Source organism: Mustelus asterias, chromosome 2 (assembly GCF_964213995.1).
Source record: "Mustelus asterias chromosome 2, sMusAst1.hap1.1, whole genome shotgun sequence".
Taxonomy (NCBI): domain Eukaryota; kingdom Metazoa; phylum Chordata; class Chondrichthyes; order Carcharhiniformes; family Triakidae; genus Mustelus; species Mustelus asterias.
Window position 1 is genome coordinate 160,824,017 of NC_135802.1, and position 24,197 is coordinate 160,848,213.

Sequence of the window (24,197 nt, forward strand, 5' to 3'; positions counted from 1 at the left end):
TAAAAGAAACGCCCTCATTTTTAATCATCTTTTATATATCTTTTAATCTTGTACTCATACTTTTTTATAAATGATGTTATATCTTGGCTGTAGTTGATATCATCTTTGTAATACATCACTTAAGCCATAAGGTATCCTTCTCTAATGCAGTTCCTGGATCATGTTGGTGTAATATAACTGTGTAAGCCCATCTTGAATATCGCTGCAGCTTCAGAACATCTAACTCGAAACAATGAAAGCAAATTCTGGCATGGTTTTGTGGAAATAACCTGTCAACATTTAGCAGTGCTGACATCTCTTGATAGTTTGTTCTAAGAAAACAGGCATGTAGCTCGTGGCATTCAATAGTTAGGTCCGCCCGACACAGTGGTTTAACAATACCAAAACACGTTTCCATTTCCGTGCTTTGTTTAATACTTTTTCTGATTTTAAATACTATTTGTACCCATGTCTTTTGGCGGGATGTTCATTGTTTTTAGATTGTGAGCTTCTTCCACCGACAAGTCCTCACGTTTGGGCTGATGTCATTTGCCAGTTGGCCACTGCTATCGAAGAGGTTTCATCAAAACAAGGTGTGCATCTGTTATTTCATGTAACTCGTGCTCTATTATATCCTAAAAATGTGCTCTTTTTGAAAGATACTGCCATTTCACTGTCTATCTATATATTTACTTAGATATAAATCTGACTTTTGCTCGGTAGTATAGAAATTGAATATTGCTGAGAGACATGTTGTTCAAGTTTTTCATCTTACACTCATTGGGACAAACACAAGAATGCCAAATTTCAAATGATCGCAACAATTTATACTACAACCTGATTGGGCTAATAGCTACACTAACAACCAATTTAAGATAACTAGTCAAGCTTGTAACATGGCTCACTTGCCCTCACTCAAACTGACATATGTTCAGAAACAGGGACCTGTTCTCTGCAGACGAAAGGAATATTTTCAAGACTTGCGCCTTTTTTGAATTACCCGGGAGCTTGGGAAGCCGCTAGCTCCCTGCTACTTGCAGGCAGGCTTGATGCAGAATTCCCGACATCAGAGCTGCACCCCCCCCACCTCCTTCCCGCCATGTGATCCAGGGGCAAGCTTACACATACACAAGCCTGTCACCACGCAATCGGGTTCAGGTGACCACCACGGACCTCTGCTAGACCCCCAAGGGTGTCCAGCCTGCCGACGGGTGCCATGACAGTAGAACTAAATCTGAACCATTTCCTTTTCCCCATCTATGGCCTAGGGAGATGTAAGCCAATTGCAGTTGCATAATATCTGCCCTCAGCAGAGGGTAGCTAACTCGGTATCGACTGGTAATAAACCTGGGATTCCCTGGTCTGTGTGGCTTAGCACTAATGTGTGCGTTTCCCTTCTTAGCCATTGGAGTCTGACTGAAGTTGAGACGAGTGAAACAGGTATAAATGGAGAGGAAATCAGTTTGCTTTATGTATAACAGATGAGATTCTCTGGCCTCTCTACAGTGCCATTCCCGTGTTTGTTTGGGGATAAGGGGTAAACCTTTTAGAACTGAGGTGGGGAGAACTTTCTTCACCCAGAGGGTGGTGAATCTGTGAAATTCACTACCACAGCAAGTAGTTGAGGTCAAAACGTTGTCTGATTTCAAGAAGAAATTAGATAGAGCTCTTGGGGCCAAAGGGATCAAGGGATATAGGAGGAAGGGGGGGACCAGGATATTGAATTCGACGATCAGCCATGATGAAAATGAATGGCAGAGCAGGCTCGAAGGGTCAAATGGCCTACGTCTGCTTCTAGTTTCTATGTTTCTGTGGTGGGGGGCGGTGCAGCATTGGATGGCAGTGGGATCTTCCGGGTCCGCTGCTGTTAATGGGATTTCCCATTGACTTGACCTCACGCAGCCTGGAAACATGCAGTGGGGATGCGCCGTCGATGGCACCAGAAGATCCCGCTGGTGTAAACAGCCAGAAAGGTCCGGCCAAAGTAACCAATATATCCGGCGATGGGAGCTGTGGTATCTTGTTTTGTGGTGATTACAGCAATTATTATTCCGACATGTGCACCTGATAAAAATTATAAAGCTTTCTTACCTTAGTTGAGATCAGTTGAATTTAAATTCAGTGATAAAAGAAATGATGTTGTAGTCCTCTGACTCTTAATATTTACATTAGCTGGAAATTGTCTTGTTTCACAGGCTAAACTTTAGTTGGCACGTTAGTGCAGTTTGTGCTAATGTTGTTTTCTTTTTGCTTTTTTCATTCTGTTTTCTCATTAGGTAATGTCTTTAAGCTGGGTTTTTTTCAGCTTTATCCTGGCTGTATTTCCATTGATGCCAGTTGTTGGAAGAAGTCCCAATATTGCTCTCGTGTAAGTCTGCACAAGTCTTCTATTTAAAACAAAACTTTGTTTTATGTCACTTGGAAATTGGTTGGGTAATTCAGTACTGGGGTATCCAGAGGTAATGTGGACAGAAACATAAGGGAAGGGGGAACGATTCTCCCAGCCCTCTGTGCTGCTCTATCAGCGCAACAGGCTGGGAGACTTCAGCGGAGGCCATTTAACGGGCTCCTTGCTGGGCACCACACCCTCCGCACGTCTCTGCGGCCAGGACTTTTCACATAATCTGCTCTGCGCTGGAAATTGGTGCAGAGCTGATTTCCATATTTGAATTCCGATTTCTGTTTCATTAGCGGGCCCAGGATTTAGGTCTCCAGCCCACTAGCGCCTTCATTCCAGCGGGGTTTACTCCTGCTCCCCATTGATGGGGAACAGGCAGCCGACCATGCTGAAGAGACAGGGGCCATGGAGGCCCCCCAAGGAAGTTGGGGGTAAGAGGAGAGTTGCCCCCTGGGCATTGCTAGTCTGGCAGTGCCAGTCTGGCTCCCTGCCACTGCCCAAGGGGCAAACTGACCCTTGGCGCTGTGAAGCAGAGTGGGGGGAGATCAGGTGGGGGGGGGGGGGGGGCGGGGGGGGGGACTCGCTACCACTCTGCATAGGGATTTGTGGCAGAGGGAGGGAGGACGGTGATTGGGCTAGCTGTCCGGGTGGCGGGGATTGGGGGGAGAGGGGTGGGGGGACATCGGTGCTGGCCCAGAAGGCCAGTGATCGGGTGGTGGGAGGGGACAGAGGGGCAGCAATGTGGAGTTGCGGGGCTGGCCAGTGATCGGGAGGCTGGCAGTGTGGGGCTACTGCGTGTGTGCCGATCTCCGCTATGACAGATTGGCACATGCGCAGTGGCCCACTCAGCGCTATGCTGTCGGCCTCTCAGGCGGGAATAGGCCCCGTCCCCAGATTTTCAGCATGAATCTTTCTGAGGCTCAGAGTGCAGGAGATTCATTTTGAAAATCCCGCTAAAAAACCAGCGGGAGTTACTCCTGTTTTTACGTGAATTCGGTGCTTAGAATAAATTTGGGAGAATCGCCCCCAAGGTGTGAGATTTTATGTTTTCAGACAATAATTGAGGAAGAAATCACTCCCATGTATTTATTTTGATACCTTGTACGTGTAAGGTGCTGTGTAGAGCGGGAAGATTCCGCCTCCAGTGCGGTGGTGGGCAACCTGTGGCAGGGGAGCCACCTGCGGCCCATCTGGTACTAAAACATTGGAGCTTTGGGCCATTTGGGTGTGAAAGCAGGAAATGCATTTTACACAAAACAGAGTGAAAATTTGGATCTCGCTCTCTTACAAGTCTGCGGATGCTTGGGGGTCAACTGGAATTTTCAAATTGATAGATAGGTTTTTATTGGATCAGGGTACTGAGGAATAATAAACAGAGGAGAGTAAATGGAGTTGAGATACAGATCAGCCATAATCTGCTCGAATGGTGGAATGCTCAAGTGTTCTTTAAATGTCTCCAGTGTTTTACCTCAATATTACAAGGTTTATTCCACAGGGTGTGTCCTTATAGTGAGAAGAAGAATTTCCTGGTACCTGTCACAAAATGGCCATTGATCTCATTAAAATGGCTCCAGGAAAACATGATTCAACAATGTGTTGAAATGTTTTGTTTCTTCCAGACTAGTGTACTGATTAAATTATGAACCTGAATTTGCAAATATAATAAATCAAATCAAGATACTTGAAATGAAAACCTTGGGTTATTTGATTTGATTTTTTTATTGTCACATGTATCGGTATACATTGAAAAGTATTGTTTCTTATGTGCTATCCAGACAAAGCACACCGTTCATAGAGTACATAGGGGAGAAGGAAAGGAGGGGGTACAGAATGTGGTGTTACAGTCATAGCTAGGGTGTAGAGAGAGATCAACTTAATGCAAGGTGATTCCATTCAAAAGTCTGACAGCAGCAGGGAAGAAGCTGTTCTTGAGATGGTTGGTACGTGACCTCAGACTTTTGTATCTTTTCCCCAATGGGAGAAGGTGGAAGAGAGAATGTTCAGGGTGCATGGGGTCCTTGATAATGCTGGCTGATTTTCCGAGGCAGCGGGAAGTGTAGATGAAGTCAATGGATGGGAGGCTAGTTTGCGTAATGGATTGGGCTTCGTTCACGACCCTTTGTAGTTTTTTGTGGTCTTGGCCAGAGCAGGAGCCATAACACGCTGCGATACATCTGGTAAGGATGCGTTCTATGGTGCATCTGTAAAAGTTGATGGGAGTCAGAGTGGATATGCGGATTTTGGGGAAGAACAGGGGAGTGCAACTAAATGGATGCTTCTTCAGCACAAGACACAAGTGGCCCCTTCTGTGCTGCATCGTTCTGTGATTTTAAACAGGCTCGAGGGGCTGAATGACCTGCTCCAGGCCACAGGAAATATATTTTAATTTGATGTCTTTTATTGGAAACAGAACGGGAGCTGGATTACTGACTGCCATCTGCAGCTTCATCTTCCTCTGTTCCTTCAAGACGGCAAAGGCAACATCAGTTGAAACCACAGTGAACAGAAGTGTATATACGGCACAGGTTTGGATACATTCTCCATGTTTATACAGAATCAAATCCTTATCCAGTACTTTGAATTACTTTTAGCAATGTATATTTACCTTGAGGCCTTTGAAAAAATCTTTTCCTATTATTGCTGCTTTGTGGATGCTAGCTGACTAATAGTCACAATTCTCATGTTGTGTCTGGGTGACAACCTTCACTGGCAGTTTGTCAAATGAATTTCTTTTTAAATTCTGGCTGAGAGCAATAACCTTGCTGCTTTTTTTTCTACTTCTATCAACACTGTTTTCATTCTTCAAAATATATTTTTTAGAACAAAACATTTTATATGGCCGGGATTCTCCGATCTTGTCCCTGCTGCAAGTCAGAACGGGGAATTTGGCGTTCCAACCAAAACTCTTCATTTTCAGCGGCACCGGAGAATCCCAGCCACAAATGAGGACTGGGGATTTTGGCATATTTGTCACATAAGCCTTAACCTGATGGACTGTATTTCATGGTAAAGCATAAAACCATGGGAGCCAGTGTTTGGGGAGATGGGGAGAAGGAACTAGTGATGGGAAGGAAGTAACAGAAAAGGCACAGTGGTTAGCACTGCTGCCTCACAGTGCCAAGGACCCGGGTTCAATTCCAGCAGGTCACTGTATGGAGTTTGCACGTTCTCCCCATGTCTGTGTGGGTTTTCCAGGTGCTCCGATTTCCTCCCACACTCCAAAGATGTGCGGGTTAGGTTGATTGGCCATGCTAAATTTACCGTAGTGTCAGGGGGATTAGCAGGGAAAATATGTGGGGTTATGAGAATAGGGCCTGGGTGGGATTGTGGCCGGTACAGACTCGATGGGCCGAATGGCCTCCTTCTGCGATTCTATGATTGTAAGTTCTCCTCAGATCACAAGGCAACAGTCAATAATTGGAATGCAACATTTTATCACCAAATGAAAATTCAGGCATTTTTCAAAAAAATTTAAGGTCACAGTTGCATATCAATTAATTTTTAATAGCATACACATGCAATTCACTTCAAATTGTTCTGATATGTTCCTTTTGTACCAAGCCTGTGTGAGCAGGCAATTTGCTGCCAAGGTTTTCTTGAAATATCTATAGGGCGATGCACCAAATTAGCTTGTGGTGAATGGGCTTCCTTATCTTTAGCCTACCTGCACCACAGCTGTGGATAAGTGGCTTCAGGTAACACCTCTCCCCATTTCAAAGCTGAGCCAAATACACTGTGATAAATTCTTGTGAGGATGTCTATCACCGTGCTGTTTAAATCGTAAGAATTTTCTGGGACTGCAGCATTTAGTGGTACAAAAGAGATCTAACAAAAGACTGGTGTTCTCACGCAGATCGCAAGCATTGTTCTGTCAATCTATATTGTGAACACGACACACTCCAGTTTGGCTGTTAAACACGGGCTGCCTTTAACCAGTCAGGTCATCAGTTGGACGACGCTCGGTAAGTGTGAGCTGCAAGGAAGATTTCCAAATGAAGTTAACACTTTGTAGCGCAATCAATGACGTAGCCCTTTAGTTTTTTGGGATTGGTGGCAGTGCTCAATTGCCTTTGGAACTGCTCTCTGAATATGTGGAGCTGAGGTGATCATCATTCTCTATGAATGGATTAGAGGCAGCAAAACTGTGGAATTGTAGCAAGAAGCATCACGTTTTCTCCCAGTTGGTATTCAACGCAAGTAACAATCATGGTTCACTGGTTCACCCCTTGAATCAGAAAGTATCAACTGAAGCTCCAGCCCAAACATTTGAGGGTAAATGTACTTGAGATACAGATGATCTATGATCAAATGAAACAGCAGAGCAGATCATAGAATTCCTACAATGAAGAAGGAGGCCATTCGGCCCATCAAGCTTACATCGACTCTCTGACAGAACATCTTACCCAGACCCACCCCTGCCCTATCTCCGAAAGCCCACATATTTACCCCGCTAGTCTCCTTAACATCTTGGGATGCTAAGGGGCATTTTTGCATGGCCAATCCACCTAACTCGCACATCTTTAGACTGTGGGAGGAAACCGGAGCACCCGGAGGAAACCCACACAGACACGGACAGAATGTGCAAACTCCACACAGACAGCGACCCAAGGCCGGAAGCAAACCCAGGTCCCTGGTGCTGGTGAGGCAGCAGTGCTAACCACTGTGCCACCGTACTGCCCTCAGATCTGAGGGTCTGAATGGAGTATTCCTTAATACCCTTGCCTAACAAAAATCTGTCAATCTCTCTTGAAAACTCCAGTTGACCACCTTTAGAAGAAATTCAATTTTTTTACGACCCCGAGTGTGGAAAAAGCGCTCCCTGATTTCACTCCTAAATTGCCTGGCTTGTGTCCTTTGTTCTGGATTCTCCCAACAGAGGGAATAGTTTCACTAAATACCCTATTAAATCCCTCTATTAATGTCAACACCTCAATTATTTCTGAGCTTCAAGGATTCATTTATGTAACCTATCCTCGGAATTTAACCCTTTAAACCCTGGCATTGTTATTATGAATCTGGACTACTACAACCCACCAAGGCACCTAAATATTTCCTCAGGTGCCCAGAACTGAGTGCAGCACTCCAAATGGGACCTGATCAAAGTACAACCTAACCATCAGTTCCTCATTAGAATTTGCAACACTGAAGATAAAGGCACATTTGATTATTCCTTGTACTGCTGCCAGTTGTGGTGCATGGTTGCAATTCCCTTTGTTCCTCACTGTTCCCAGTTCCTCACCACTGATAAAATATTCTCATTTGTCTTTCTTCGATTAAAAATGGATAACATCTTACTTCTCCACATTGAACTTCATTGCCTGCTCATATTGTCTGCCTGCGTCCCTTTGCAAATTCCTGTTTCCACCCACACAACTTACCGTGCCTCCCAACTTAGCATAATTTGCAAACTTGGAAATGCAACTGTATATTCTTCATCCAACTCATTAATATACATGGGCCCCTGTGCAGATTCCTGAGAAACATTGTTGTCACACCCACCAAATTGAGAGGAAATACTTTGAGCGGAATTTTACCAGCATGTCTGCTCGAGGTTCGTACGATCCCGCCTGAGGCTGACGGAGAATGCCATTCTCCGAGCCTCGCCCGCCTCTGGAATCAGGGCAGGCGTGCCGGCAAAATTCCGACCTTCATCCCAACTGTTTGTTTCCTACTTCTCAAACATTACCCACCAGGTCAGGCGATTACCTCCAATTCAATGTGCCCTCGTTTTTGCTAATAAACCCTTGGGTGGAACCTTTTCAAGTACCTTCCGGAAGTCCATATTAACAACGTCCATAGACTCCAATATTCTTGCATGTTAGTCACCACCTCAAAAAAGAGAAAGCAGTTGAGGCTAAAACATTGTACGTTTTCAAGAAGGAGGTAGATATAGCTCTTGGGGCTAAAGGATCCAAAGGATTTGGGGGGAAATTGGGAACAGTTTACTGAGTTGGATGATCATAATGAATAGCAGAACAGGCTCGAAGGGCCGAATAGCCTGCAGCTGCTCCTATTTTCCATGTTTCTATGAAGTTAAGTGAAAGTTTTGTTTTGTAGCTGAGTGTTCAGTGCTGCGCAGTCCCAACACCTGATCGCCTAGAAATTATAACCATCATACAATAATTGATGGGCTCTGAATGTGCGCAGGATGCTACTTTATGTGATGTGATACCACATTTTACATTGATATTCGACACTGCAGCACTATTGACTTTCTCTCACTATGTTTTGTTCCAGCCTCCTCCTTACTGATGCCTTTGCTTAGCTCAACATTTATTTTCCAACGACTGCTGAGCATTAATCTCTCGTTGATGTCCACCTACCTCTTGCTCAGCACAGGGTATCCTTTCTCTTTGTAAATGTTGGTGCTGCTAATAATTTCTTGGAGAATGTTAAAAAGCCAGGCTCTAAGGCTTTGTCCATTTTTGGAGGGTAAATTTATATCAAATACTGTTTATCTCTGAATGCTCTAAGTTTTCTATGCTGCTGACCTTGTACAAATAGACGTTTAACCAAGGGTATTTTGTACGCTTTGTCTGTTTAAATAGAACTGTAAGTAATTGAGGTCAAGGTATAGTGAACTGTATAGTGTAGGGTTAGTGTGTGCATTTTTAGAAGAGGTTCCAGTGATCTTAATGATCCAGCACCATTTAATGCATACAATAAAGTCATATTGTTATCAAAGTTATGTAATAAACTGCTTTATAATGCAGTAAAATAGGGCACTGAAGAGTTGCACATCATAATATAAAATAGACAGTACCTACAAAAACACCATGATGCCTTGGGCATCACATGAGAGGTGCTCACTTTTCAATACATTCTATTTCTCTCTCACCCATGATGGAGTTTGTGGCTCGGGATTCTTTTGGTCAGTTAAATTTGTTTGGCTGTTGGAGCAGGAAAGGATCTACACTGGGTTGAGAGTTTAACACGAGGAGAGAGGGAGAATGCCAATGTTAATGAGCTTGTATTACTGCAACATTGAGGCATCAGATAGCTGCAATTTTATTACACAGCAGTGAAACACTTCTCATACATTGTCACCTTGTATTAACAACCATGGGTAGTCCATTGTAAGAAGTTTAACAACACCAGGTTAAAGTCCAACAGGTTTATTTGGTAGCAAATTTAGTGACATTTGCTACCAAATACACCTGTTGGACTTTAACCTGGTGTTGTTAAACTTCTTACTGTGTTTACCCCAGTCCAACGCCAGCATCTCCACATCATAGCCCATTGTACACAGTCTTTTAATAGATCATACCTGTAAGGTCAGTCATTTTAGTTTTAATTTGTAAGATCATAGTCTTTAGTCCGCTAATTATTTTTAGGAATGTTCTTTGTTGTCCTTTGTTTGGTGGTGTTCCTATTGGATGACGATGTGGTTGAGGAACAAAGTATGTTTGCATTGGCTAATGGAACAGGTCAGGTCAGTCTTTTCAGAAGTGTAACAGTGACATTCAGTTCTGATTAACCGGAATTTCCTGTATCTAAACATTAGAAACACCAAAGCCGCCATCTTTGGCTCCCAACATGAAGTTCAGGCTCTCAACAATGGGGAGATCACTTCTCCCTTGACCTGAACTGAACTGTTGGTAATCTTGCCGTCTTCTTTCACCCCTAAACTGAGGTTCTCATCCCATATCCTGCAGTGCAATTAATTCCTGCTTCCAGCTTGAAAACAGCACCTATCCTCCCCCTACCTCTCCACTCCATGGTTGAACCCCTGAAATTCTCTCCCAAAGTTCTCTTTGTCACACATGGTCCCTATGTTTCTTTGAGACCTTCCCCAGAAGCTTAACATTTAACCAGCCTTCATAATAACTCTCTCTTGGCTTTTTTTTAACTTCCTTGTACATCTGTGTAGAACATTAGAATGTTTTTCCCACGTTGAAGGCACTATCTGAAGATCTTGTCATTTTACCTCCCTCAACAGGAGATGTCTGTTAATAATAAACCTTTATGCCGCCATAAAAATGTAATTAAATAGCCCTTACACTTTGGAATGAGTTAGGAACTCGGGTATACAATTGTGAAGTTTGTGTTCCTTTTGTCATTTTGAATGCAAGCTCATGGGTTCCTTCAGCTCCAAGGCCATTGTGTAACTGGCTTTTTAGCCATCTTCACCTGGCCAAGTAACTACCCATTTTACCTGGGATTCACTCTTGTTCTGCAACCTCTCTCCCACCTTGCCACAGCATTCTCTCTCCAAGGTCAACCCTTCCACGAGAACAGCTGTGGAGGGGTCCCTTGGACCCCTCCACAGCCACCCGCTGACTGCTCCATCTCCTTCCTTTCCTGTCCTTGTTCCTGCCGCTGTTGTCGATGGCTCCCTTTACTCGGGCACTGTTCCTCTCCCTTTCAAAACTGTTTAGCACAAATCTATTTGATTGTCCGTCTCGTATGGAGGTTATGTTTTGAGCATCCTACAGGGGTACTATTTGTATAAAAAATGACAAGATCTTTGACAAGCTGCCAACAATAAATACTCCCTTTAGAGATCTATCAAATTAGACCATTAATGTTTTGTTCCTTTAAAAAAAAATTCAGAACCTTGGTTTATCTAACTATTTTAAATATGTTGATTTCAAATAAAATGTGACATTAAAATAGTTGTTTTTAGGTCCTTTTTATAGACGATAAGATTTTAATTACAGTAATTATCTTATCATAAACGTAATAAGGCGGTAAACTGTCTGGCAGCTGGGCAAGACCATAGTTGAGTGTTACCATCACAACCATAAGTTATCACGTAGACCTACCCATCTTTACACTTGATTGGATAGTAAACCTCTTGTGTGTGTGTTCAGTTCCAGTGTGATCATAGATCTCAAAAGTTTATTACCAAATTTAGTTTGTAGTTTCCAAAGTGCATGACAACCTTATCAGTGACATGAAGGAAAATGCTGTCTGATTCTGAGGTAATTTCTTATTTAAATTATGTTTTTAAACATGTAAGTAAACTGTTCTAATGGTAATAGACCACTCGCCCAGCACCAAGACATTATTATCAAACCTGCCCAGTTCTGCTTTGACTGGTTGACAATCCCGCTCCACAAACTATGAGTTCTACTCTGATTATAAATCTCTGGGCTCAGACTAGTAATCACATTACAACTTTCACCATAAATAGCAGACTGGGTGAAGGGGAAAAATGCAACACAATCTTTGAGGTAAGACAATATTAAGCAGGGAGGCTTTTGTCTGTCAGCTTAGCTCATTTGTTAATTCTTGTGTCTGACTCAAAAAATTTTGCTTTGAGCCCCACTTGAGCAAAAAAAAACCAAGCTGGCACTCCAATTTGCAAGGGTGCTGCATTGTTGCACGTGCTGTACTTCAGGTGAAACTTGCTTGCATATTGCAGGCAAACAGTGAGAGTTCTCACGGGCCAGAAAAGAGCAAGAACGTTTCATGTGCCTCTTTGGAAAAAGATTAGCTGGCCATTCATTCAACAACAACATTAAGTTGCATTGAAATAGTGCCTTTAAATGTAGCAAAATGCCCCACAAGGTGCTTAAGATATGGATAAAAAGATTTTTGCCACTGAGTCACATTGGGATATTTAAGGACAATTGATCAAAACCTTGGGGTGGTATTTGATGTAGTCAGTGGGGTTCCTGCCTACTGGCTTGAGAGCCCCATGTCATCTCCTTTGGAAAAGACCTGCTCAGGCACTTGAATAGATAGTGGCAAACCTTCCCTAGGATCAAGGACCCTGGGGCAGAGGTCCTGTCCCCTGAGAGCTAAGGCCAATCGGAGGTGGGCAGCTGTCTATTGCTGGGGAGTGCCACTGAGTAGGCAATGGGAACAGTCGGTGATGCGTGCACCCCAGGCTGGGATTGCTAAGGGGCCCAGGTGAATGATAAATGGAGGGAATGTTGTGAGGGAGTGGAGTCAATGCCAAGGGCGGAGGGATGGCTCACAGCAGGAATCTCCCCCACCCCAATGCCAGGTCCCTCGATCAGGTGCTGAGTGCCTGACAATGAAATACTCCCACAACTCTGACAGTGTTTGCTTTTTGGATTTCCCACGAGGCGTGGCCCCTGTCTGTAGCTGGGTTAATACCAGTGATGACGGAATGTGGTCCTTTATGTGGACACTAATTGTGGGTACTAATTGCCTATTTAAGGACCTCAATTGGTGGTGGTGTAGGAAGGCTGCCCCTGAGCCTTCCTGCAACAGACATAATAAGGACAGAGGTGGGAAGACAGTTGGGCCCCCACCTGCCATCCAGCCTCATGATTAAACAGCCACCAACACCAAACCCGCCTTGGAAGGAGGGCATTAAATTCCATCCTGGGTCAAGGAAGTAGCTTTTAAGAAGTGTCTGAAAGAAGGAGCGTGTGACAGCAATTTTGGAAGGCTTTTAGAAGTTAGGGCCAAGGCAGCTGAAGGCCTGGCTGTCAACGCTGAAGTGATTAAAATCAGGGAATTTAATTCATTCACGGGATGTGGGCATCGCTGGCTAGGCCAGCATTTATTGCCCATCCCTAATGAAACTGAGTGGCTTGCGATACCATTTCAGAGGAATTTAAGAGTCCACCACACTGCTGTGGGCCTGGACCGGGTAAGAGTGGCAGAGCAACAAGATCTTGTAGATCAGTTGTGGGATCATGCTGTGCCCTAGGTAGCTGCTGCATTTATTTGCCTGGTAAGAATGACTGAGCGCTGTAGTAATTCCCTGTCTGCAAAATGCTTTGGAAGTCTCTTAGCAATGACATAAAATGTTACAGGAATGTCTTTACTTTCTGAGGTGAAATTGAGAGTCCGCTTTCCTGCAAGGGATTACAATTGGGAAGGAGAAATGATTCCAGCATTTGCAGTATTTTGTTTTTATTTGTATATAAGGAGAAATAGGATTTGGAGCATTCTTTCAGCCGTTCAGTAATATTTGGGAAAACGTTTATATCCACTCACTTTCGAAGAGTCTTACTATTCTTTCCCAATGTATAAAAACTGCACCATCTCCAGGTGGGTTCCTGTGCAATCTCTAAATTACTTACTATTCACTTCACACCAGTGCCATGGGATAGGAGATTGAGGCAAGATGAAAATATTACTTTCCTGAGAGGATTACTGAACCAATAGCTTCGATTTCTTCAAGGTAAAATTGTACAAACACCTAGAAGTGTAAGACGTGATCTGATGCACACATTAGGATAGCTGTAATTCTTGTCTCTGCCTCACAAAGTTGTTGAAATGAGGTTGACATGCCAATGCAGTACTGCGGGAGTGCTTGGGGGAAGAGGGGGGTGTTGTGTGTGTGTGTAAGGGGCAGGTACCAAGACACAGGGTCTCAATGCCCCCTCCACTCAGGGCACTTCCGATGATCTCCAGGAAGCTGTGTGGAAAGCAGCAACAATTGGCTTTCCTTCCCCCATTTCAGAGCGGACGCCTGGACACTGGGCTGCTGATAGGTTGGATTTAATAAATTGTACTGTTTCCAGAAGCATGGGGAGCTTAGTTCAGACCAGATCAGGCACTCTTGTTTGTGTGATTGATTTCCAGTGATACATATATACATGTGACAAAGTCAACAAGCAACACCCCTTTGATCAGAATGCTTTGCTGAGTGTATTGGTGAGACCACATCTGGAGTATTGTGTCCAGTTTTGGTCTCCTTATTTGAGGAAGGATGCGGTGGCATTGGAGGCAGTTCAGAGGAGGTTCACCAGATTGATTCCGGGGATAAAAGGGTTGACGTATGAGGATATGTTAAACAGTTTGAGCTTATATTCACTGGAGTTTAGAAGGATGAGAGGAGATCTGATCGAGGAATATAAAATTTTAAAAGGAATTAATAAAGTAACTGTAGACCAAATGTTTCCTCTTATGGGGCAATCTAGGACAAGAGGTCACAGGTATAGGTTGCAAGGCGGTAGAGTTAAAACTGAGAGAGGAGGAACTTCTTCTCACAAATGGTGGTGAATTTGTGGAACTCGTTGCCCCATAGCACAGTGGAGTCTGAATCGTTGAATGGTTTCAAGAAGGAGATAGATATATTTCTAACAAAAAAAAGGTATAAGGGGAGGTGGATTTGAGACCAGGAAGAGATCAGCCATGATCTGATTGAATGGCGGAGCAGGCTCGAAGGACTGAATTTGCCTACTTCTGCTCCTAATTCCTGTGATCCAGACATGTTAACTCATCTTTCATACTTGTTTGATATTTAATATTGAGCTAAGTGGCCATTGAAGAAAAGGGGAAAAGTTTTATTTAATTTGTTGCAGATGAATAAATAATAACCTGGTCCAAATTTCACAGTTTGGAATTCAAGATTATTGAAGAATTATAGTTGATGGTTTAGCCTTTAACAACTTGGTGCTTCAACCAGATATGAGGCTTTCTTTCCCCTCGTGCTGTCCTGCCTTGTGTTTATTTGGATTAACCTGGAACAAGAGACAACCCAGTTTCACAATATTTCTCCTGCTGTAAAGGTAATGAGAAACCCGTTGTTTTGAAATTGGTGGTTTGCTAACTGTTGTAACTAATGTCACACTGTATGATAGTGGCTGCAAAACAGGAGTGTATTTATATAAAACAGATCCATTGAGGGGAGGCGGATTATGTGTGTTGTTCCAAAAATACAAATCGACAATATTGGTATTTATCGCTAAACAGTCTTGAAACAAAGTTGTAACCTCAACATGAATATTTCTAGCTGTCCTAGCCATTGTTCTTTCCATTCAGTGGGTACAGCGCTCTCCTAAATGCTTCCTTGCACCCACTCGTCACAAATGGACCTCCAAGCACTGTAGAAAAACCATGCTGGGGATGCATGGCTATACCTCAGTGCATTTATTGCATTCTTCCTGTTCGAGCCAATCCGTGGCTGGATCAGAAATGACGGAGCACTCGTGGAGAGGGTTGTGCCATGTCAAGTCGCTGTCACTGATCTGATTTCCTCACCTCTGCTGCTCTCCCCATGGTGAGGCACTGAATGGAGGCCAGGTGCTGTCTCTGCAGGGAAGCTGGGAAAACAATGTGGGGAGCCACTCTTGTGCAACTTCTGGCAGTTGGTTAACAGCACTGGCAGTGCTTCAGAGAGGACTGATAATCTCAGAGGTGAGGGGGTGGGAGGCAAACTGGTGCTTTGAGGTTGACAAAATCACAATGTTTAAAAATGAGAAAGAGACTGTTGAACAAAGCATCAGTGATAAACACTATCTAGTCGAGAGCGCACGTTCCAATTACCCAGTTCAAGCTGCAGTCCACTTGTATTTTCCCTGGGCTTGAACAGTCAGAAGCATGGGAGTGATTTCTAATAATAGGTTTAACACATTTGTGTTCCGTGCACAGAACTTGCTGCCGCAGGATCCTGCATTATGAATTCGGATGCGGAGGTGAGGGCACACTTCACAATGGTTCATCTAATTAAAATTCATTCATGCTGACCTCCGCACTCGAATTCCTCATCCACAGTCCTGTCAAGTGAAGTCTATGCTGGAAGCACCAGTTGATAAAATCTGTACCTATGGGGTAAAAGAGATAATAAGATAACGATCCAAAAACAGTTTCAAAAGTAAACATGAAACCAGTTAAAGCAAAGCAAACTAGTATTCCTGAGCTTACTTCAGGCACACAATGACCGCTATTTTACGACCTCGCTCGGGCGAGGCTCGTAAAATCCTGCCCGAGGCCAACGGAGAATTCCGTTCTGTGAGTAAAATTCTGGCATAGATTGGCGAATGCATTTCTGCCACTGGACAGAGGTCAGTTCTTAAAAGTGCTTTGAACTTGCTGATATGACAATATTGAACACTGAGCCATCACAGACCTTCAATTTACAAAATAATCTCACTGAATTCGCTCACCTATTTCACCCTCAAATATTGTCTCGTTAAAATACAGGATTTTACGAGCCTCGCCCAAGCAAAGTCATAAAATAACGGTCATTATGTGCCTGAAGTAAGCTCACAAATACTAGTTTGCTTTACTTTAGAATTGGTTTCATGTTTACTTTTGAAACTGTTTTGGAATCTTTGTCTTATTATCTCCTTTACCCCATAGGTACAGATTTTATCAACTGTAGTGTAGTCACCACATGGCTTGATGTCTTGCATTATTTTGATGAACTCCAGAACTACTGTTTCCAGACCTTAGTAACATGTTGGAGGAGCTCTGCTTTCGCTGTCTCCGCTTATGGTTTGATTTGATTTAATGTTATTGTCACATGTATTAGCATACAGTGAAAAGTATTTTTTCTTGCGTGCTATACAGACAAAACATACCGTTCACAGAGAAGGAAAGGAGAGTGTAGAATGTAGCGTTACAGTCATAGCTAGGGTGTAGAGAAAGATCAACTTCGTGCAAGATAGGTCCATTCAAAAGTCTGACAGCAGCAGGGAAGAAGCTGTTCTTGAGTCACTGTCCCATTCGTGCTTGTGAATGTGAGGGTCTGCCCTCTGAGCACAATGCTGGGAGGTCAGCTCTAATGTAAAGTCACCGTGGCAGGAAACAAACGAGCAGTTTGTTAATCTAAGGTGTCATATCAGCTGGATTCCAGTTACGATATGGCACTCTTTAAAAACTGTGCAGTATCCTGACCAGACGTGGCCAGCTGTGGAAATATGGAAAATATTTAAAACTATGGAATTTATGCAGAGCAGAACTATGAGATGTCAAAAGTTTATGCCACAAGGAAAGACTGAAGAAACTGTCCTCGTGTTTGATGAGAAGCAACTTCCAAGGGTACTCGGCATTTAATAGCATACATAGCCACAGTTAAACTACTCAGTGACTGCGAGGGTACAGTACGAGAACAAAAGGGATCCAGCTTATAAGTGGCGAAAGGCAATTTAGGACAATATCAGGAAGAAATTCACCCAAAGACTAATCAACACTCAGAATAGTCTACTAGGTAAAGGGAATTGGATTGAAACTTTGGATTAATTCAAGAGAGAGTTCAAACCAGAGGCAAGTAAACTATTGTTCATTCTAAATGGAGAAACCTAGATGGGCTGAATGGCCTCCCACACTTTTTTTACACTGTTGTGATTTTTCGTGAGGGACACACCAATCAATCTTTTATTCCTTATTCTATATTATTGAAAGTATTAAGTTATGTATGTATCTCACGGTAAAATGTTGATACAGTGATTGACACGAAGTTCCAGTCATGCTAATTTCTTCCAGCACTGAGATTTGCTTCCATTCCAGCAGCTATCCATGATAAATTTTGTCCAGAAGGCTGACAGCATGCACGTTCGATACCTTGGACTGGATGACATCAGGCGGTCTTATTTCTTTGTATCCTTCTGCATTTAGTTTCTAGGTTTGTGATTGTATTTCAAGATATTTGTCTTCAGTTAATCTCATTCAAAGGTCAGAAATTACAATTCTAAACCAAGTAGCTGAAGGTCCTGTAGATTGACCAACTGTGTATATAAGCATCTGTGTAACCAGAAACAAATGTAGGCAATCTTATCTCTTGGGAATACATTGATGAGATAAATTTCTGGGGTCTGGTGAGGGTTGAGATGCCACTGGGGGCTGGAATTTTAGACTGAATTGCCGGATTCCTATTTAAAGTGCAGCTCAAATTCTGCTGGGAGAGGGGCATTTAGCTGTGTTTTCTAGGCCCTCTTACAGGGTCAAACGGGCATTTCTGGGACAATCTGTGGGGTGACCCAGAAATTCCTTCAATTATCCCTGCATTGATCCCAACACAAATCTTGCCAGCTGAGATAAAAGCAAATTACTGCGGATGCTGGAATCTGAAACAAAAACAGAAAATGCTGGAAAATCTCAGCAGGTCTGACAGCATCTGTGGAGAGAGAATAGAGCCAACGTTTTGAGTCTGGATGACCTCTGGCTCAGATGGTTCTGACGAAGGGTTATCCAGACTCGAAGCATTGGCTGTCTTCTCTCTTCATGGATGTTGTCAGACCTACTGAGATTTTCCTGCATTTTCTGTTCTTGCTAGCTGAGACCTGGCGAGAGTTCTTCTGGCAGCGTTATTTGGGGTCCCAGGATAAATGTGAACAATCCCAGAAGGAATCAATTAGAATGTTTGGGGAAAATAAAAAGGTAGGTGAAAGGTTAAGGCACACTGCTCTACTTTAATGGTAAGGCTCATGACAGCTAACCCCACCCTCCCTCCTTTACTGTGACTCTGACTGTCCTTGCGATAGAGCAGGTGAGCACCCTACAGCAGTGGGCCACCCTTGAGTATTTAATGGAGTCATTGGAGTGTGTCTCATTTCCATGCATGGCTGGAACTTTCATTCACCTGTGGGTACGGCACACCCAGAATCTCAGGCCCTACTGCCGAGATTTGTGTAATTTGAAATAGAACAAGACTGCTGAGTGGCTTATTGAGCTTGTACGTCGAGTAGCTGAGCTATATAAATCACGAAAGTCCCAGCCCTGGGCTGTGTTATCTGGTCTCAGCCTTAGCAGTAGGTGCTATGAATGACCTCCAAAGAATCTGCCAGTGTTTCTGCTCCTATTCACCATCCAGGCAGCCCTACTGGATATTCATGGTGTATCAATGGTGTAAGTGTGGAGACTGGTTGAGGACAATATTGGACTCTGCTACGATGCCTTGTACTTTGATTGTGGCTTGCATGTGAACCATGTCGATAAGTAAATGCTTTCAAGAAAGATGGAGTAGAGGAGAAACTTTGTGTGGGGAGAGGCAAGGGAGTTGAAGAATTTATCAGCTTAGATTACTCTTAGAAACGGGTTGCAAAAACATGTATTAAATAGAAATATCAGATTCCGGTTACACAGGCAGCCGTATTGAGTTTAAGTTAATTTATTAGTGTCACAAGTAGGCTTGCATTAACACTGCAATGAAGTTACAGTGAAAATTCCCTGGTCGCCACACTCCAGCGCCTCTTCAGGCACACTGAGGGAGAACTTAGCATGGCCAACGCACCTAACCAGCACGTCTTTGGACTGTGGGAGGAAACCAGAGCACCCGGAGGAAACCCATGCAGACACGGGAGAACAAGTGACCCAAGCCAGGAATCAAATCTGGGCCCCTGGCGCTGTGAGGCAGCAGTGATAACCACTGTGCCATCCATAGAACCATAGAAAATTACAGCTCAGAAACAGGCCTTTTGGCCCTTCTTGTCTGTGCCGAACCATTTTTTGCCTAGTCCCACTGACCTGCACTTGGACCATATCCCTCCACACCTCTCTCATCCATGAACCCGTCCAAGTTTTTCTTAAATGTTAAAAGTGACCCCGCATTTACCACTTTATCCGGCAGCTCATTCCACACTCCCACCACTCTCTGCGTGAAGAAACCCCCCCTAGTATTCCCTTTAAACTTTTCTCCTTTCACCCTTAGCCCATGTCCCCTGGTTTTTTTCTCCCCTAGCCTCAGCGGAAAAAGCCTGCTTGCATTCACTCTATCTATACCCATCAAAATCTTATACACCTCTATCAAATCTCCCCTCAATCTTCTACGCTCCAGGGAATAAAGTCCCAACCTATTCAACCTCTCTCTGTAACTCAGCTTCTCAAGTCCCGGCAACATCCTTGTGAACCTTCCCTGCACTCTTTCAACCTTATTTACATCCTTCCTGTAACTAGGTGACCAAAACTGTACACAATACTCCAAATTCGGCCTCACCAATGCCTTATATAACCTTACCATAACACTCCAACTTTTATACTCGATACTCCGATTTATAAAGGCCATTGAATCCATTGAATGACAGTGCAGGCTTGAAGGGCTGTGTGGTCTATTCCTGCTCTGATATCTTATGTTCTCATGTCAGCTGCTCTGCATTTAATCACCATAAAAATCAGGTCACTTGTCATCTTCACTATCATGAACTGTCTGAATTTGAACTCCAGGTTGCATTTAAACTAATCCAGAGTTTTGAAAAGTGTTACAGATTAATCTGCAGTATTAGATTTTTGATACAATTCTAAAGCGAGTAGCTAATTTCAGTGAAAGCAAAATACCACAGATGCTGGAAACCCGAATTTAAAAACAGAAAATGCTGGAAAAACTCAGTGGGTCTGGCAGTGTTATTGGAGAGAGAAACAGGGCTTTGAGTCCGAATGACTCTTCAAAGCTAAAGAGAGGGAGAAATGTGATTGATTATATACTGTTTAAGAGGGAGTGGAGTAGGTGAAGCAAAGTAGAAGGTCAGTGATAGGTGGAAGTTAGGGGAGCTTGCAGCAGAGATGTCTAGGGTACGTGACAAGAAATGTTAATGACAGCGTGAAGGACTGTGGAGGGTGCTGATTGTGGCATAAAGGTAAGACAGCTGAATGTGTTAAAAGGAGAACAAAGGCCAGTGCTCAGTGAAAGCAAAACTGAAGAACAAGTGATAGGTGACCTTGTGGGGTTGCATCGAGACACAAAAAAAATTTGGATAAAAAAGGTGTCGATGTAGAGAAAAAAGGCCACAGTCTAAAGTTGATGAACTCGATGTTGAGGCCTGGGGCTCTAATGTACCTAAACAGAAGATGAGATGTTAGAGTCACAGAGATATACAGCATGGAAACAGACCCTTTGACCTAACTTGTTCACACTGACCAGGTTTCCTAAACGGAACTAGTCCCATTTGCCTGAGTTTGGCCCGTATCCCACCATGTACCTGTCCAAATGTCTTTTAAATGTTGCCACTTCCTTTGGCAACTCATTCCATATACACACCAGCCGTCCCTGAGGTCCCCTTTAAGTCTTCACCCTCACACCTTAAACCTATGCCCCCAGGAATGGACCTTGACTTTCACCTTATCTATGCCCCTAGGACTGCTGCCTAACGTTGTCAGGGGCTCAGGTTCGATTCCCAGCTTGGGTCACTGTCTGTGCAGAGTCTGCACATTCTCCCCGTGTCAGTGTGGGTTTCCTTCGGGTGCTCTGGGTTCCTCCCACAGTCCAGAAGATGTGCTGGTTAAGTGCATTGATCATGTTAAATTCTCCCTCGGTGTGCCTGAACAGGCGCCGGAGTGTGGCGACTAGGGGATTTTCACAGTAACTTCATTGCAGTCTTAATGTAAGCCAACTTGTGACACAAATAAATAAACTTTAAAAAAAAGGTTCCAGCCTCCTTATAATTCAAGCCATCCAGTACCAGTAACATCCTTGTACGGTGTTGTTCCTCCAGTTTGCGTTGGGCTTCGATGGAGCATTGCAGCAGGCAGAGGGCAGACGTGTGAGCTTGAGAGCAAGATGGTGAGTGGAAATGGCAGCTAACAGGAAGGTTGCAGACTAAATGAAGGTGTTCCGCAAAGCGGTCACCCAGTCTGAATTTAGTCTTCCCAGTGTAGAGGAGATCGCATTGGGAGCAGCGAATACAATGGGCCAAATTGAAGGGGATGGAAGTGAAATGTTGCTTCACCTGAAAAGTGTGTTTGGAGCCTTGGACAGTCAGAAAGAGGAGATAAAGGGGCAGGTGTTATACTATTTGTGATTGCAAGGAAAGGTGCTGTTGGAGAGGGATGAGGAGTTGGAGGTGATGGAGAAGTAAACCATGGTGTCATGGAAGGGGTGGTCCCTGTGGAATGCTGATGGTGGGGGGTGAAGGGGAAGATGTAGTGGCATCATGCTGGAGTTGGCAGAAATGGTGGAGGATGATCCTTTGAATCTGGAGCTGGTGGGATGGAAAGTCAGGACAAGAGGAATCCTATTGTGATTCTGGGAGTGAAGGGGTGAGGGCAGAGATGAAGGAAATGGGTCGGACGTGGTTGAGTGCCCTGACAACCACAGTTGGGGTGGTGGGGGGAACCTCAGTTGAGGAAAAAAGCAGACATGTCAGAAGAGACGTCTTTGAAGATGGCATCATCGGAACAGGTGCAACGGAGGTGGATATTGGGATGGAGTTCTTAGAAGAAGTGGGCTGTGAGGAGCAGTCATCGAGGTAGCTATGGGAGTCAGTGGGCTTGTCCTGACTTGGAAATATATTGCCATTCCTTTGCAGTCGCTGGGTCAAAATCCTGGAATTCCCTCCCTGACGACATTGTGGGTCAACCCACAGCATATGGACTGCAGCGATTCAAGAAGGCAGCTCGCTACCACCTTCTCAACGGGCAGTAAATGCTGCCATGTCCCACGAATGAAAAAAAAAGAATGTTGGTGGTTAGTCTACCTTGAAATGGAGCCAGAGAGAATCAAGGAAGGGAAGGGAAGCATTGGTGACGGACCATGTGAAGGTGAGAGGGGTGGAAGTTAGAAGCAAAAATCGCTAAATTCTTCCAGGTCCAGACGAGAGCACGAAGCGATAGTAATACAGTCATCAATGTAACGGAAAAAGAATTATGGGAGGACTCCTGAGTAGGACTGGACTGCTTCACCCACTCCAACCCCTTTTATACAGCATCTAATCATTCACATTTCTCCCTCACTTTAACTTGGAAGAAGAATCATACAGATTCGAAACGTTAACTGTTTCTCTCTCCACAGATACTGCCTGACCTGCTGAATTTTTCCAGCATTTTCTGTTTCTATTTACGCTAATTATAAGTGCTGCATGACTCAACTGCAGTGAGAACTATTCAAATAAATTCATATTGTTGATGTCTTGATATTCCTTATCTGGGAAATAAGATTTTCTTCATTGTGACAGCTTTCTTTGGGACTGGAAACATTGCTTCTGTCAACAGGTAATCTGGACATCTTATATTATCGAAGTGAACTATTTTAAATGGTCACTGCACAGAAAATAAATCTTAAGAAGTTGTAATCATAGGATGCTTGCATTGGATTCACTTAATTCACACCTTTGTATATATTCTGCAGTTCTGATTTATGGTATTGAGGATTAGAAATTCAGAGCATGTTTTTAGATTATATGAAGAAATGATTGTGGATGTATGAAATGTGAAAAGGTCCCATTTAAAACAGAATTTTCTGCAGGGGGTTGTTCAAGGAACAGAATAATGTATTTACAAATAAATGCATATTCTAATGTAGCTTTATCCTTTATCATGTTCCAGTTTTGATCCTGCGTCAGTCTACTGCTTCTTGACTGTCTTCAACCCTTTTGTAATGGGAGCATTAATGATGTGGAAGGTCAGTATATTCAGCCGAATGTACAGAAAGCCTCTGGTTTCCTGGATTATTAAAGGTCACACAGTTTTTTTTCCCCTGACAAGATAATTACAGATCAGGTAGTTCACTCAGCCCATTTCATTCATTCAACCAGAAATACCATTGCAGCGTGCACTTGTTTCTGAAATGGTTCTGTGATCTTCACATCTGTTCTTACACCCGGCTGTCATAGAACCATAGAAATCATGGGATTTTCTGGCCATTCCTGCCCGTGGAATCTTCTGGTCCTGCCATTGGCGGAAGGTGCAAACAGCAGGAAGTCCTGTTGACAGCGGTGGGACCATAAGATCCCACTGCCGGCCAATGACAGGATACCTCCGCAAAACACGTCACGTTTGTGGGGGGGGTTTAAGTGGAAAATACCTCCCCAAATTTTCAACAAGATGTGAAAAGAGCTTCCTGATAGCTTTGCTTCATCTGAAGTTCACGTTTGCTCTTTACTCTGTGGGTGGGACCACAGGAGATGAACTAGTCAGTCTTTTTACTCAAAGAACAAAGAACAGTACAGCACAGGAAACAGGCCCTTCGGCCCTCCAAGCCTGTGCCGCTCATTGGTCCAGCTAGACCATTCGTTTGTATCCCTCCATTCCCAGACTGCTCATGTGACTATCCAGGTAAGTCTTAAACGATGCCAGCGTGTCTGCCTCCACCACCCTACTTGGCAGCGCATTCCAGGCCCCCACCACTCTCTGTGTAAAAAAGGTCCCTCTGATATCTGAGTTATACCTCGCCCCTCTCACCTTGAGCCCGTGACCCCTCGTGATCGTCACCTCCCACCTGGGAAAAAGCTTCCCACTG

General features: G+C 43.8%; 1 protein-coding gene across 14 annotated transcripts in view; it reads left to right on the forward strand.

Annotated features, from left to right (window-relative positions):
• Nucleotides 1-24,197, forward strand: part of pign (phosphatidylinositol glycan anchor biosynthesis, class N) — a 122,217-nt gene that overhangs the window by 82,322 nt on the left and 15,698 nt on the right. For 6 of the 14 annotated variants that reach the window (XM_078199907.1, XM_078199898.1, XM_078199981.1 and 3 more), the window contains 9 exons: nucleotides 480-572; nucleotides 2,256-2,347; nucleotides 4,788-4,902; nucleotides 6,231-6,339; nucleotides 8,615-8,717; nucleotides 14,715-14,817; nucleotides 17,540-17,629; nucleotides 22,896-22,951; nucleotides 23,285-23,360. In XM_078199907.1, coding sequence (XP_078056033.1) covers nucleotides 480-572; nucleotides 2,256-2,347; nucleotides 4,788-4,902; nucleotides 6,231-6,339; nucleotides 8,615-8,717; nucleotides 14,715-14,817; nucleotides 17,540-17,629; nucleotides 22,896-22,951; nucleotides 23,285-23,360 — 837 coding nt within the window. Of the gene's footprint in view, nucleotides 1-479; nucleotides 573-2,255; nucleotides 2,348-4,787; nucleotides 4,903-6,230; nucleotides 6,340-8,614; nucleotides 8,718-14,714; nucleotides 14,818-17,539; nucleotides 17,655-22,895; nucleotides 22,952-23,284; nucleotides 23,361-24,197 lie in introns of all 14 variants that reach the window. The other 8 variants (XM_078199925.1, XM_078199935.1, XM_078199964.1 and 5 more) reach the window with 4 other exon arrangements.